Source organism: Zootoca vivipara, chromosome Z1 (assembly GCF_965207765.1).
Source record: "Zootoca vivipara chromosome Z1, rZooViv2.hap1.1, whole genome shotgun sequence".
Classification (NCBI taxonomy): domain Eukaryota; kingdom Metazoa; phylum Chordata; class Lepidosauria; order Squamata; family Lacertidae; genus Zootoca; species Zootoca vivipara.
In genome coordinates, this window is record NC_142583.1 from 4,297,548 (window position 1) to 4,313,947 (window position 16,400).

A 16,400-nucleotide genomic window follows, 5' to 3' on the forward strand; every position below is an offset into this window, starting at 1 on the left:
CTCTCACTTCCATACATCACTACTGGGAAAACCATAGCTTTAACTATACGGACCTTTGTCGGCAAGGTGATGTCTCTGCTTTTTAAGATGCTGTCTAGGTTTGTCATTGCTTTTCTCCCAAGAAGCAGGCGTCTTTTAATTTCGTGACTGCTGTCACCATCTGCAGTGATCAAGGAGCCCAAGAAAGTAAAATCTCTCACTGCCTCCATTTCTTCCCCTTCTATTTGCCAGGTGGTGATGGGACCAGTGGCCATGATCTTGGTTTTTTTGATGTTGAGCTTCAGACCATATTTTGCGCTCTCCTCTTTCACCCTCATTAAAAGGTTCTTTAATTCCTCCTCACTTTCTGCCATCAAGGTTGTGTCATCTGCATATCTGAGGTTGTTGATATTTCTTCCGGCAATCTTAATTCTGGCTTGGGATTCATCTAGTCCAGCCTTTCGCATGATGAATTCTGCATATAAGTTAAATAAGCAGGGAGACAATATACAACCTTGTTGTACTCCTTTCCCAATTTGGAACCACTCAGTTGTTCCATATCCAGTTCTAACTGTAGCTTCTTGTCCCACATAGAGATTTCTCAGGAGACAGATGAGGTGATCAGGCACTCCCATTTCTTTAAGAACTTGCCATAGTTTGCTGTGGTCAACACAGTCAAAGGCTTTTGCATAGTCAATGAAGCAGAAGTAGACGTTTTCCTGGAACTCTCTAGCTTTCTCCATAATCCAGCGCATGTTTGCTATTTGGTCTCTGGTTCCCCTGCCCCTTCGAAATCCAGCTTGCACTTCTGGGAGTTCTCGGTCCACATACTGCCTAAGCCTGCCTTGTAGAATTTTAAGCATAACCTTGCTAGCGTGTGAAATGAGCGCAATTGTGCGGTAGTTGGAGCATTCTTTGGCACTGCCCTTCTTTGGAATTGGGATGTAGACTGATCTTCTCCAATCCTCTGGCCATTGCTGAGTTTTCCAAACTTGCTGGCATATTGGGTGTAGCACCTTAACAGCATCATCTTTTAAAATTTTAAATAGTTCAGCTGGAATATCATCACTTCCACTGGCCTTGTTATTAGCAATGCTTTCTAAGGCCCATTTGACTTCACTCTCCAAGATGTCTGGCTCAAGGTCAGCAACCACACTACCTGGAGTGTACGAGACCTCCATATCTTTCTGGTATAATTCCTCTGTGTATTCTTGCCACCTCTTCTTGATGTCTTCTGCTTCTGTTAGGTCCTTACCACTTTTGTCCTTGATTATGGTAATCTTTGTACGAAATGTTCCTTTCATATCTCCAATTTTCTTGAACAGATCTCTGGTTTTCCCCATTCTATTGTTTTCCTCTATTTCTTTGCATTGCTCATTTAAGAAGACCCTCTTGTCTCTCCTTGCTATTTTTTGGAAATCTGCATTCAGTTTCCTGTATCTTTCCCTATCTCCCTTGCATTTTGCTTGCCTCCTCTCCTCCGCTATTTGTAAGGCCTCGTTGGACAGCCATTTTGCTTTCTTGCATTTCCTTTTCCTTGGGATGGTTTTTGTTGCTGCCTCCTGTATAATGTTACGAGCCTCCATCCATAGTTCTTCAAGCATTCTGTCCACCAAATCTAAATCCTTAAACCTGTTCCTCACTTCCACTCTGTATTCATAAGGGATTTGATTTAGATTGTATCTTACTGGCCCAGTGGTTTTTCCTACTTTCTTCAGTTTAAGCTGGAATTTTGCTATAAGAAGCTGATGATCTGAGTTACAGTCAGCTCCAGGTCTTGTTTTTGCTGACTGTATAGAGCTTCTCCATCTTTGGCTGCAGAGAATATAATCAATCTGATTTCGATGCTGCCCATTTGGTGATATCCATGTGTAGAGTCGTCTCTTGTGTTGTTGGAAAAGAGTGTTTATAATTTAAGTTTTAAAAGGATATAAAATTAATTTGAAAAATGTAATTAGATGCAATAGAAAGAATAGAAAAATTGGAAACCAGGGGAGGGCGGGGAAGACGGGGGATTTAATTAATCTCAGATGTGCAAAAATTGAAAATGATTTTAATGTGTAAAAACATTGTTAAAAAAACGAAAATAAAATATTTAAAAAAGACACAAGAAGCACATACAGGATTCCGACCTGCCCAGAAAGCACCCCAAATATTTGTTTGTCAACAAAATGTAAGAGACCATCCTTCACAGGGCCTTAGGGGAGGGGTAGGACCTATAATGGGGTAACAGGTGGTTCTGTTTAGGGTAGTTTGTCCACCTTTAGCCCTAACCCTAACACAAACCGTAACCTAGCCCTAACCCTTTGGCTCCTAGAGGCTGTCATCATGTGATGGTGGCCACACCCTGGGAACAGCTTCGACTACCTGGCTAAACCAAGAGAGGGTAGCTGATGCCTCTTAAACCCTTGGTTAGTTATGGACTTCCCCTGCATTGGAAAACAAGCTCCAGTGGATGGAGTGGACAAGACCAATAAGGAATGCTGGTAAATTGTTGTTTATTAATTATTGTTGTTTAATCATAATAATAATAATAATAATAATAATAATAATAATATTTATACCCTGCCCATCTGGCTGGGTTTCCCCAGCCACTCTGGGCAGGTTCCAACAGAAGTATTAAAATACAATAATTTATTTAACATTAAAAGCTTCCCTGATGTCTTCTAAAAGTCTGGTAGTTGTTTTTCTCTTTGACATCTGTTGGGAGGGTGTTCCACAGGGCGGGTGCCACTACCGAGAAGGCCCTCTGCCTGGCTCCCTGTAACTTGGCTTCTCGCAGCGAGGGAACCGTCAGAAGGCCCTCAGTGCTGGACCTCAGTGTCCGGGCTGAAAGATGGGGGTGGAGATGCTCCTTCAGGTATACAGGACCGAGGCCGTTTAGGGCTTTAAAGGTCAGCACCAACACTTTGAATTGTGTTTGGAAACATACTGGGAGCCAATATAGGTCTTTCAAGACCGGTGTTATGTGGTCTCGGCGGCTACTCCCAGTCACCAGTCTAGCTGCCACATTCTGGATTAATTGTAGTTTCCAGGTCACCTTCAAAGGTAGCCCCATGTAGAGCGCATTGCAGTAGTCCAAGCAAAAGATAACTAGAACATGCACCACTCTGGTGAGACAGTCCGCGGGCAGGTAGGGTCTCAGCCTGCGTACCAGATGGAGCTGATAAACTACAGCTGCCCTGGATACAGAATTAACCTGCACCTCCATTGACAGCTGTGAGTCCAAAATGACGCCCTGGCTTCTTACCTGGTCCTTCAGGGGCAGTTACCCCATTCAGGACCAGGGAGTCCTCCACACCTGCCCACCTCCTGTCCCCCACAAACAGTACTTCTGTCTTGTCAGGATTCAACCTCAATCTGTTAGCCGCCATCCATCCTCCAACCGCCTCCAGGCACTCACACAGGACCTTCACCGCCTTCTCTGGTTCTGATTTGAAAGAGAGGTAGAGCTGGGTATTATCTGCATACTGATGAACACCCAGCCCAAACCCCCTGATGATCTCTCCCAGCGGCTGCATATAGATGTTTAAAAGCATGGGGGAGAGGACAGAACCCCGAGGCACCCCACAAGTGAGAGCCCAGGGGTCTGAGCACTCATCCCCCACCACCAGTTTCTGAACACGGCCCAGGAGGAAGGAGCGGAACCACTGTATGACAGTGCCCCCAGCTCCCAACCCCTCTAGGTGGTCCAGAAGGATGTTATGGTCGATGGTGTCAAAAGCTGCTGAGAGATCCAGCAGAACTAGGAAACAGCTCTCACCTTTGTCCCTAGCCCGCTGGAGATCATCGACCAGTGTGACCAAGGCAGTTTCAATCCCATGATGAGGCCTGAATCCCGACTGGAAGGGATCCAAATGGTCCGCATCTTCCAGGCTTGCCTGGAGTTGTTCAGCAACTACTCACTCAATCACTTTGCCCAAGAATGGAAGATTTGAGACTGGGCAATAGTTGGCCATATTGGCCACATCTAAAGATGGTTTTTAAAGAAGCGGTTTAATAACCTCCTCTTTCAGCGGGTCTGGGAAGGCTCCCTCACAGAGAGAGAAGCATTCACCAACCTGCGAAGCCCATCACCCAGCCCTTCCCGGCTAGCTTTTATAAGCCAGGATGGGCAAGGATCAAGGAGACAGGTGGTTGGTTTCACTCGTCCAAACAGCCTGTCCACATCCTCGGAGGTAACAGATTGAAATTGATCCCACACAACTTGACTAGACAGGACTCTAGCACTCCCTCGCACCAGCCCTGCTCCCACAGTGGAGTCTACCTCTTCCCGAATCTGAGCGACTTTATCTGCAAAAAACTTTGCAAAATCATTGGAGGAAATCATGTGGCCCGTGCTGGGCCCTGATGGAGCAGGTGGTTCCACTAAATTGCGGTATTTCTCCTATTGTATTGGGGAATGGGAAAGAGCCATTTGTGGGATTTTCTGGCTCAGGTGCCCAAATAGCTATCTTCCACTGGGATGAAGGGCATTTGATGCCCAACCTCAGCAGCAAGATTTCTTGGGCTGGTCCTGCAAAAAGCAGGAGGGCATTACACATAAATCACAAAATAAATTTATTCATTCTCAGAAAATATATCCTTAGGCATTACACACTGTGGAGGATAGTCTTTTAGGGTTCTGTGTGTTTAAATTACACTGTGAGAAAACAAGAATAGGATTTTTAAACAAATCCATACACACCAAGACATACAGCTGAACAAACAAAATTCTCTATAACAGAACAGTACGTGATTTAGGCTTCTGCTAGTTTTTGTTAAGGGGAAATAGTTTTGGCTAGGGCTATTGGTGGATTCCTCTTCCTTTCTTCCAGAGACTGATATGGTCACTTCATCTGACACCAACATCTGCACTTGAACTAGGAATTTCAAAGTCTGACTTACCTCCTCAGATATTCAGTTCCTCCCACTAAGATTTATGAAGAAAGTTGTTTTAGGCACACAGTGTTACGTTGAGCTCATAGCTGATGGGTGCTATCTGCAAAGAAACTCAAACATGTCAGAATATGTGTCTGTGAAAATATGTCAGGGCTGTAATCCTATGGTTACTTACCTTCGAGAAAGTCACACTGAACTGAATGGGACTTCTGAGTAGACATCCATAGAACTGCCCTGGTCAACTCTCTCAGCTTTCTGTCCACTGAGAGTGGCCTATCAAATGCACAATGGAAGTTCATAGGCATCTCACGTTGTTTGAATAGATAGTAGAGTGAACCTAGGGAAAGATAGCAAAACAGATTAACTCAGGCATCCCCAAACTGTTTTGGCCTACAACTCCCATGATTCCTAGCTAAGAGGACCAATGGTCAGGGATGATGGGAATTGTAGTCCAAAATATCTGGAGGGCCGAAGTTTGGGGATGCCTGGATTGACTGAACCCTTTGCAGAACTCTGAATCACAAGATGCTGTCAGAAAGGTTTACACCAAAATGATGACCCCAAAAGTCAATGCAAAGTAGAAGAGCCTTAAATGCCATTGGGAGGAATTTGACACAAGTGCTTTATTTGCCAGAAGGCTGATCCACATTTGCTGGCAAAATCCTGACGTTTCTTGTCCGGTGGGTCCATATTTGTATCTGGGGATGGGGTTGCTTGTGACTTTGGCCTGGCAGGCCAGAAAGGAATTTGTAGGCATTAATGACCAGCTGATTAGCAGTGCCTGAAAAGTCCTTAGCAAGGCATTTTAGATGCTCCAAGAGAGTTGGATATGTTTAAGAAGAGGAGACTGAGAGGAGTCAAATATCTCAAGGGCTGTTCCATGGAAGAGGGAGCAAGCTTGTTTTCTCCTGCTCTGGAGGGGAGGACCCGAACCAATAGATTCAAGTAACAAGAAAGGAGATTCTGTTGAAAGATAAGGAAAAGCTTTCTGAGGTTAAGAGCTGCTTGACAGTGGAACAGGCTCCCTCAGAAGATCTTCCTTCCTTGTGTGGGAAGATCTGCAGCCAAATCACAAATGCATGATTGCTAGATAGTCACAGACAGGGGGCTCTTCTAACCACTACACCACACTGCCTCCCCCATGCTTTCTCAAGGAGAGTTAAGATGGTGGTGGTGTAGCTATCAAGTGATAAGGCTTCTTTGCATTTGCCACATAGTTCGACGCCCAGGGCAGGATAAAAGTCAGCATGGGTTTCTGAAAAATAAGTCATGTCAGACTAATCTGATCTCATTTTTTTGACAGAATTACAAGCCTGGTAGATGAAGGGAATGCTGTGGATATAGCCTATCTTGATTTCAGCAAGGCCTTTGACAAGGTGCCCCATGATATTCTTGTAATGAAGCTGGTAAAATGTGGGCTAGACAATGCTACCATTCAGTGGATTTGTAACTGGCTGACTGACCGAACCCAAAGGGTGCTCATCAATGGCTCCTCTTCATCCTGGAGAGAAGTGACTAGTGGGGTGCCACAGGGTTCTGTCTTGGGCCCAGTCTTATTCAACATCTTTATCAATGACTTGGATGATGGGCTTGAGGGCATCCTGAGCAAGTTTGCAGATGACACCAAATTGGGAGGGGTGGCTAATACCCCAGAGGACAGGATCACACTTCAAAATGACCTTAACAGATTAGACAACTGGGCCAAAGCAAACAAGATCAATTTTAACAAGGAGAAATGTAAAGTACTACACTTGGGCAAAAAAAATGAAAGGCACAAATACAGGATGGGTGACACCTGGCTTGAGAGCAGTACGAAAACTTGACGAGTCAACAGTGTGATGCAGCATCTAAAAAGCCAATGCAATTCTGAGCTGCATCAATAGGAGTATAGCATCTAGATCAAGGGAAGTAATAGTACCACTGTATTCTGCTCTGGTCAGACCTCACCTGGAGTACTGTGTCCAATTTTGGACACCACAGTTCAAGAAGGATACTGACAAGCTGGAACGTGTCCAGAGGAGGGCAACCAAAATGGTCAAAGGCCTGGAAACAATGCCTTATGAGGAACGGCTTAGGGAGCTGGGCATGTTTAGCCTGGAGAAGAGAAGGTTAAGGGGTGATATGATAGCCATGTTCAAATATATAAAAGGATGTCATATAGAGGAGGGAGAAAGGTTGTTTTCTGCTGCTCCAGAGAAGCGGACACGGAGCAATGGATTCAAACTACAAGAAAGAAGGTAGAACACTAGGAAGAACTTCCTGACAGTAAGAGCTGTTCGACAGTGGAATTTGCTGCCAAGGAGTGTGGTGGACTCTCCTTCTGTGGAGGTCTTTAAGCAGAAGCTTGACAGTCACCTGTCAGGAATGCTTTGATGGTGTTTCCTGCTTGGCATGGGGTTGGACTGGATGGCCCTTGTGGTCTCTTCTAACTCTATGATTCTATGATTCTATAACTGGCTGCGATTCCCTAAATCCGCTTCTGTGGTAAGTGGTAAGTACTTGCCTGTATTCATTCACTCACTCACCCAGGGAACAACTATCACTCTGATCTTCTGAGAGGTGTTTGTGTTGGGTGAGTTTTGCCTTGCTACAGTCCTTGTGGTCGCTCTCACCATATAAATCAAACTCATGTGCAATTATGATGATATCTTCATACTCCGTAATCCTCCCTGCACCTTTCATCCTCGGGAAACTACTGAAATGGAACTGCTGACACAAGAAAAACTCCCACCCACCAGAAAGATTTTTGTCTGTCAGTGTGGACATTCTCCGTCTAGGGCAACCTGGGACACAGCTCTTTCAAGTGGCGAGACATCATGGCCGGGGGGAGGGGGAAGAGGCTATTCCTTCATGAACTTCTAAAGCTTCTTACCATCATTAGATGAAGGATCTATTACATTGAGACAGAAAATCAAAGTTAGCTGGAGGCTCAGAAATGAGTTATGACCCGAGTGTGAGATATTTCTCTGTTTGCTTAATGGATCTTTCCCATTGCTATTTTCTGAACTTTTAATTATTTCACAAACTGTTTCAAAGTGCACATAAATTCCGAGGAGCTTTTGATGGAGACGCTCCTGTTTAAGATTCTAAGTCAGAGAGGCTTGGAGGTTAAAACCCAGCACCAAGCATTGAAGCCAAGCCAGGGAGAGTAAACAAGCAGCGTGCTGCAGGAAATGGCATTGGGATGAAGTCAGAGAGTGTGTGCAACAGTTTCAAGTATGCCATGGTTGTGAGCCAAGAAGAAGAAAGAAGGGTTGTGCATGATAGCAGCACACACAGATGCACTGTCTGGGACCGCTCAGCTCATTTATTCTATTCTGAAAGAAATAGATGCCTCTTGCTGCCGGCATGGTATCTCCTTCCCCAAGCTGTCAGTGCGCAAATATTTAGGACCTGTGAGCCTTGAAAGACCAGCTCCCTGCCTTGCAGGCCTTTCCCACATGGGACTGACTCCAGCTACAAAAGCTGAGGCTGCTGAACAGGACTACTGGGCTGGGGTATTATTTAGGGGGCATAGTTTGGTGGGGATTGCTACTGTTATTGATATTATTTTTCATATCTTTATTTTAGATCTTATGATTTTGTGCAAATTGCTCCAGTTGCGTGCACATGAGCAACAAACATTCTGAGCATGCAACTTAAAGGCTAGAGCATGAGAATTTATTCTGGATGTAGCACGGTCATGCAATGACTCTAGTGAAATCCAGTTACAGTGGACCCTTTGGATACGAACTTAATTTGTTCCGGGATTCCGTACATACCCCAAAACATCCGCATCTAGAGGTGCTGCTTCTGCGTGCACGGTGCAATAGAGCGCATCTGCGCATGTGCGTGGCGCGCAGAGTGCTTCTGCACATGCGGTGAAACCGTGTTCGCAACCCAAAAATAACGTTACCCAAAGGTAACGTAACCTGAGGGTCCACTGTACCTACATTTTTGACTCCCTGAAGATTCTCATCATCCTTGAATCTCATCTCTAGCAAACAAAGTTTTCACATTCTCCTATATAAGATGGAAATGATAACATGACTCTAAAAAACCCTTGTCCCTCCTTATATCACCTGTGTGAATTAACCAACAGCTACGTATTGTTCTAGATTTAGGGTAAATCCTATAAATTAATAAATGTTATTTTAGTTATTTCTGATATGGAGAGTGCATGCAAAGGAATTACTGGGAGGCCTGGAGGAATCCAGGAAGCTGGAGATCGCTTGAAGATGAACTGTTACTGTGTTTTTAAATGTGCCACTGTGGTATTCTTTGCTTTTAGTAAATCTGCTGGACAGTTATGGAAAACTGTTTTTTTTTTGTTTAGTTTTTTTGGTTTTTTTTTACGGGAGTGGTGGTGTTATAGATTAGCAGGCATCCAGATGTTTTGGACTACAATTCCCATCTTCCCTGACCACTGGTCCTGTTAGCTAGGGATCATGGGAGTTGTAGGCCAAAACATCTGGAGGGCGCAATTTGGGGATGCCTGGATTAGAGTAAACCCTAGAAATCAATAAATGCTAGGACATTTGTGATATGGAGAATGCAAGCTGCAAAGGAATTCCTGAGGTAGCTTATGCAAAAAAACTGGCTGAGCTACGGGAATCAAAAGAACAACTGGAGGCTGTATATCCATGTTTCCCAGGGCAGCAAAATGTCCTGGGCCTGCTCTGTGCTGAAGTCTGCTGCCTTTCCTTATTACAAAACAACAAGGCAAGGAGGTGTAATAGTTATAACATTTTCTCTCCTCTTGGTACAAACTTGCAGGTAGATGCACACTGGAAGAGAGAATATTCAGCTCTCTCACAAAACTTGCATTCCCTTGAGAATGGAGGGAGGGTTGGAGTGACTCTAATAATTAGAAACAGGTTTGCATTTATAGTTATAGTATTTCCTAAAGGTCTGTGATGACAGTACTTCCCCCACCAAAAGCACAAACCTGCTTTCACACTCTAGCTCTGAACCAGAAGTGTGGGGAAACAGCAGAGAACGAGGGCATGTTTAATCTCAGTAATGCTTGCATTGCCATATAGATCCTGTCAGTCTCAGAACCATCAATCTGGCCAGCAGAGATTACAGAAATTGCTGTGATCCCTGAGGATGTCAGGTTCACTTGACTCAGCACAACGGAAAGCTGCAAAATCAATTATACACTCATTTTTTGCATTGGTGGCTTTTGGGTCTGTGGGGCCCTGTCCACAGCACTTTTGGGCGACCTCATTTGCCCACCTAAATAAACATGACTACAGTATGTTTGAAACTATGATAGGGCTAAATGCATAAGAATGAGTTGATTAATAACATGGATTGTCTTTTTATGGTCCTCCAGATCCTCTGGAGAATTGTTTTGTTAAAAGAAGATGTAAAGACAAGGCATATGCCAAGTGGCATACTGAGCAGGAAAATGTGCTAGTCACCATCAACCCAATCAAAGCATAACATAGCCTAAGCCTGAGTTTAAGTTGAGCAGGGGGAAGACATGATTCAGAATTATGAGCCAGCCTCATAAGGAAATGCTTGAGCATGCACAGAGTGAGGAATCTGTGTTTGCATTTAATAAGATGATTCCATAACAGCAACTTCAGTCTGAAATATAATTCCATTGAGTTGTATCCAATACTAGTCCTTCTCAAAATAGACCCATTGAAATGAATGGATGTGAATAATTTAGGCCTATTAATTTCAATGGATCTACTCTAAGTAGGGCCAGTAATCCTTCATTGCTAGTCAGCCACATGATACACAGAATCACTGCTGTTCACTGTCACCAAAATGTGAAGAAAAAACCCAGAAGCAAGTACAGGTAACTGTAGTACCAGCAGAGAATAAGGTTAAGGGAAGTACCCTTCTTTTTTGCCTTGGGGAGACCACCTGCTCAGGGGGAACTGGGTGGCAACTAATAAGCAACACTCTCCTGCAAGGAAGCGAAGTATAGCAAGAATCATTACAAGGAGGTTCACTGTCTGGTGCTTCAGGCACAGCAGAAACAAGGGCAGCAGTTGCAACAATGAGACATTGGGAACATATTTGAACTAGATCTTGTTTACACTGTGGTGGCAGACACATACAGCCGCAGAACTTGCTGCTCTCCCGCCGTCGCCATTTCCAGCCACCTTATTCTTTGACGTGCGGATTGCGGACCTTTGCAAATTTGTGCTTCCATCCCGTGCCTTTCTGCATCGTTTTTCTCTTTTGTATCGAACGCCGTCTCATGTTCCACAGCGCATTTGCATTGCTGCAGATGAAAGTTGTTTGGCATGGAAGCACTGCAAGTTGTAACTGTGTGAAGGCCGTACTCTTCGCCTGTTGTCACGGGAAGTAGGGTAGGCAGGAGCTCATTTCTAAAAAGAGATGATGGCGCTCAAGCTTGTGAGGGCGGGGAGGGGTGAGTCCGTCCGTGTTCCGAAAGCAGGCGACCCTTCACGCGCAGCCTTGGCCGCCCCTTTCTGAGCCTCCAGCTGGCGCTGCGCTCCTTGGCAAGCGGTTAGCGGGGAAGAGCCGCGTCAGTCAGTGTCCCGACGTAGCCTCGAGGGCGTCCTTTTTACCACCCGCGGCTCGCTCCGCGCCTCCTTCTTCGGCACCACCACCAGCAGCAGCCAGCCCTCGCTCGCTGCGTGTTGTGTTTCGCCTCCGCGGTCACCGGGGCTACAGCGCCGAGGCGAGAGCTCCGCGCCAGCGCGCACCGCCTTCCCGCCGGCCTTCCCGCCCTTTCCGCGGCGGCGCTCTCGGCCTGATTGGCTCGTGGGACGGGACTCGGCGTCGCGCTGCTGCCGGGACGGCGCCTTGGGCGGCGGCGAGCGGGGCTGGCGCGGGGCCGCTGGCGATGAGGGCGCTGGTGTTGCTGCTGGCGCTGCTGGCGCGCGGCTGGGGCGCACGGTGCCCGGCGCGCTGCGACGTGTCGCGGTGCCCGAGCCCCGGCTGCCCCAGCGGCTACGTGCCCGACGGCTGCAACTGCTGCTTGGTGTGCGCGGCGGGCGAGGGCGAGGCGTGCGGCCGCCCCGAGGACCCGCCGTGCGGAGACGACCTCACGTGCCGCTTCCCCGCTGCCGCGGGCCAGAGCCAGGGCCGGGGCGTGTGCCAGTGCAAGCTCCGCGCGCCGGTGTGCGGCAGCGACGGCAGGACGTACGCCAACGGGTGCCGCCTCAAGAGCGCCGAGCGCCAGGCTCTGCAGCAGGGGCTGCCGCCCGTCGTGCAGGTCCAGAAGGGCGCCTGCGGAGCCGGTAAGAGCCACAGGGACCCCCGCGCGGGCCGCCGGGCCCTTGCGAACGGAGCGCGCGCCGGCGGCAGACCCGCAAAATCACGCGCTGCCCGCCGAGGCGAGTCCGACACGCTTCCAGTTGGCCTGGGCAAGGAAACGAGTAAGAAGTGAGGGCGAAGCAGAGAACCCGCCGCCCTTTGGCCCGAAGGGAAAGCAGCCGCTTAGTCGTAGTAGGGGAGCTGCCAGGGTCGCCTTCTCCTTCAGCCCCCAGAGGGCCATAGACCCTCCGGGTCATGCTCCTGATCCGCTTGTTACTGCAAGAGAGAAATACGCAGGGGGTCGGAGCTTTAGACCCAGGACTTTGAAGGCGGCATGACAGCTGTCATTGCTCCAGTGTGGGTGGTGGTCGCTGTGATCTCGCTCCGCTCTGCCGAACAGGTTTTGTATGCTTTTGTGGCGCTTCAGAAACCTGCAACACCTGTTCCACCAGAGAGAATAGCAGTGCAAAAGGTGTGTGTGTGTGAGAGAGTGAGTATGCACGCGATGCACAACTTGCATCGTTCCGCCTTCAGCTTTCTTATTGAGCCAACCACCGTAGGCAAAAGAGACAGGCAAGCTTTTTATGGCAGTGCGCTCTTCCTGACGGGGCATTCTTCTGGAGAAGGCAATGCTTTATTCCATTAAAAGACAAAAACGGTATTGATCTGTGCCACGCGCCAACGTGGTAAAAGAACCAATTTGGAGCAACCTCTCCATATAATAACAGCACAGCAGGGAAATTGGAAGGATTTAATGCACTCCATTAACTTCTCTCTCCAGTGTACTACTGGCAGCATCTCAAGAACCTTTTGTTCTGACATGGCTCCTTCTGTCAGCTGAACCCTTTTCAGTTCCCTTCCTAGTGCATCATGCCGAACGAAGCCTAACAGTAAGCCTCCGATCTTCAAAAAGTTATATTGTACCTTTAGAGGATTATATTTTCGCATTGACCTGCATGCAGTGGAAAAGGGGATGGGAGAGGAGGTGGCTCTCTGCATCCAAAACAAGAAAAGAAAAACAATCTAGTTAGGGTCAAACTGCATGTTACTCAGGGCTGGTGGGCCCACCCACCAGGCAAGGTGAGGCAACCAGCTTGGGTGGCAGGATCCACAAGGGCAGCAGATCTGGCCTCCAAGGAATGCCAGTGGCAGTTGTGGCACACTTCTCGGTGGCTGGATCTGTCACCTCCTTGGCAGCCCCCCACCCATGCCACCTCTACAGTGACCTTTTGGCAAATAGGAGGCACTGCTGGTCTCCTCCCACTCTTGTTCCTAGTACAGGTCATTATTCCCCACTTGCTCCTGATCTAGATTGTCACCCACCCCTTCTTCCCTGGCAGGGGGACAAACCCATTTTGCGGTTCACTTCAAATGCCTTGGGTCGGCTCTGGCAGTAGCATTAAATCAAAGCTGCAACAACAAACTAAGATGTGCCATGAACAATTCTTGGCAGTGGCACAAATTGTAGTTCCCGGTTCTTCAGCTGGTAAGGTGGGACCCACTACTGGGTCACAGACTGATCCAAAGTGTGTCACACCAGCAACACTTACCACAAGCAACACTACCACCATTTCGAGATAGGGTGAAACATTAAGAAGTGGGTGCTGTGTGGTGGCATCTCTCCTCCTTTCCCTTTGTGTATTGTGCTCCAAAATGGACCAACGTACAGAGACTCCTGTGGTCTTATGTTGGTGCTGCTTGTGTCACTGGAGCTGATGGCTTGGAGGTGCTGCGATGTGTCCTTCATCAACCTCTCTCCATGCATGTGAGTGATTTCACCAGCACACTCTCCAGATCTGCCTTTCTCAACCTTGGGTCCCCAAATGCAGGGCCGTCTTGAGCAGATCGCGCGCCCTGGTGCTGAGGGGCGGAGATCGCTCCGCCGCCCGCCCCGCCCTCGCAGGGCGCAATTGGTTTCCGCGCGGCTTTGCCGCACGGCGCCCTCCTTCCCAGGCCGGCGCCCAGCTTACCAGCCCCGCACCATGGTGCACTGCGCCACCGGGGGTCTACGACGAGCCGGGCCTGCATAATGTTCTTGAACTTCAACTCCCATCACCCCTGACCACTGGCCATGCTGGCTTGGAATGATGGGAGTTGTAGTCCAGCTACATCTGGGGACCCATGGTTGAGAAAGGGTCAAGGGGCACTAGGGAAGCAAGTCTAGAGACTAGGTTGATGTCTGTTGTTTCCATAACTCTTCTTGTTATGAGACTTTTGTGGGTGAGCAGAGTTTTTGTTTGGATCCTGGGTGAGAAGTCAGAAGGAAAATGAATTGATATTGATTTATATATATTAGCCACTTTGCATTAATGGAATATTTTAATACGTAACGGTGTATTTTTGTAATATTTAAGTTGTCTGTTGCTTTTTAAAGCTTTTAGTACACCGCTTAGAGATGTTTTAAACATATTAAGCAGTATAGAAATTAAATAATCAATAATCAATGCCTTCTCTTCTAAAATGCTATTTTAGTAGGATTTGGCAGCAGCTATTTTTTTGGCATAATAGTTGCTTACCTCCCCCCATATCCGGCCTCCTGGTGTAACTAGGGTATAGGATTGCTCTGTAAGTTGGTTTTTTTCCCTCAAATCAGAAACTCCAGTTGAACTATTTTTGGCAATTGGGTAAAATTTTCAAATAGTATGTAAAATTTACATGACACACTTTTAAAGTTTTTGTTTTTAGAGACTTAAGTCAAACATGCTAAATCAGATCTCCTTGTTTTTAGGACAGTGGAAAGTTTTTTGGGTGAAAACTTTCCATTCAGTTTCCCCCAGAAAACCCACATAATCTGCTAGAAATACAGACACTCAAACAATAACATTATTTTCTTTTCCGGTTGTTTTCTGCAAGTTTCAGACAGTTTCAGAATGTTTACTTTGGTTTTCTGTGTGTACTAGTAATACCATTTGAAAATTTTAAAAACAGCATTTCATAATTCTGTGGCTCAGTCATGAAAACATGTGCACAATGGGCTGTGATCTTTTTGTTCTTGAAGAAGAACTGTTTAACCCAGTAAATTATAGCCACTTAGTAATGCAGAGACAGAGTCTCTTAACACAATATTTGGAGGTTGGCAAAGGGAGGAAAAAAGCCATTATCTTAGGCTGCATACACACAGCAGTTTAAAATGGATTCAGTGTGTGCATGTTTTTCACACTCCCCTCAATTTAATTTGGATTTCCCTGACCCACAGATAAGGGGGAAGCAACATATAATTTCATCTTACCCAACTGTGGACATATTGAAGAGTACCTATTGTGTGTGAGGGAGGGGGTTTAACCTGTGTGCTAATGCAGTGCCGTTGTAATAGGGGCAGGGGTGTGTGCCGCCCCGGGCAGCAGGCTGGGCGGGGGGCAGCAGGCTGGACAGGGCTGACCACCTCCGACGGCCGCTGTTGCCGCGCGACACGGCCGCCGCCATGGAGAAGAAGCCCCGATGCAACCGAGACTGCCTCACTCTGCGGGCTTGCTCACGGGGTTTGCCGCGGCACCGTGTTGCATGCCTCTTGTGTGTGCATGCGCCGCGCGTCGTGACTCATGCATCATGACACATGGCGCATGTGCGCAACGGACACCCCGCCCCCCGGGCAGCCAGGCAGCTAGCTTCGCTGCTGTGCTGATGTTTTGCTGGATGCCATTTATCACAACATTCCTCAGTGGGCTGCTGGTGGGCTGAGAGCAACACATATTTTATATAAAAAAATTAACCTACTGTTTTGCATAAGTGTGCTATATCACAAAACTTGTATCTCAAAAACCATATATATATATACAGTGGAACCTCGGTTTATGAACACCTCAGTTTATGAATTTTCGGTTTACGAACGCCGCGGACCCATCTGGAACGGATTAATCCACTTCCCATTACTTTCAATGGGAAAGTTCATTTATGAACGCTTCAGTTTATGAACAGACTTCCGGAACCAATTGTGTTCATAAACCGAGGTACCACTGTATATATATAAATTGCCCACCCACACAGGTAAACAAATATGCTCACAGTGGACCTTGCAACACTTTTATTGTTATCATCATTATTAAATAAATTTATATACTGCCTTTCAACCCAAGATCAGAGGGTGGTTTACAGCATAAGACTCCAAAATGAAAACACAAAATACATACCATAATAGGAACAACAACAACAACAACAACAACAACAACAACAACAAAGAAACACTACCCCACACACATTTAAAAGGACATAGAATCAAAATACATACCATAATAGGAACAACAACAACAACAACAACAACAACAACAACAAAGAAACACTACCCCACACACATTTAAAAGGACATAGAATCAGCCAAC

General features: G+C 46.8%; 1 protein-coding gene and 1 long non-coding RNA gene across 3 annotated transcripts in view; one reads left to right on the forward strand and one right to left on the reverse strand.

Annotated features, from left to right (window-relative positions):
• Positions 1-2,673: 2,673 nt before the first annotated feature.
• On the reverse strand, positions 2,674-5,174 carry LOC148687263 (uncharacterized). Its single transcript, XR_015946975.1, has 3 exons — positions 5,036-5,174; positions 4,867-4,960; positions 2,674-2,808 (listed from the first exon to the last, which is right to left on the reverse strand). It is a non-coding gene; the product is annotated as an uncharacterized LOC148687263 (long non-coding RNA).
• A 4,026-nt stretch (positions 5,175-9,200) lies between these two features.
• HTRA3 (HtrA serine peptidase 3) overlaps positions 9,201-16,400 on the forward strand; it is a 33,215-nt gene continuing 26,015 nt past the window's right edge. For both annotated transcript variants that reach the window (XM_035113591.3, XM_060279055.2), the window contains exon 1: positions 9,201-12,068. In XM_035113591.3, coding sequence (XP_034969482.3) covers positions 11,672-12,068 — 397 coding nt within the window. In that variant the 5' untranslated portion in view covers positions 9,201-11,671. The remainder of the gene's footprint in view (positions 12,069-16,400) is intronic.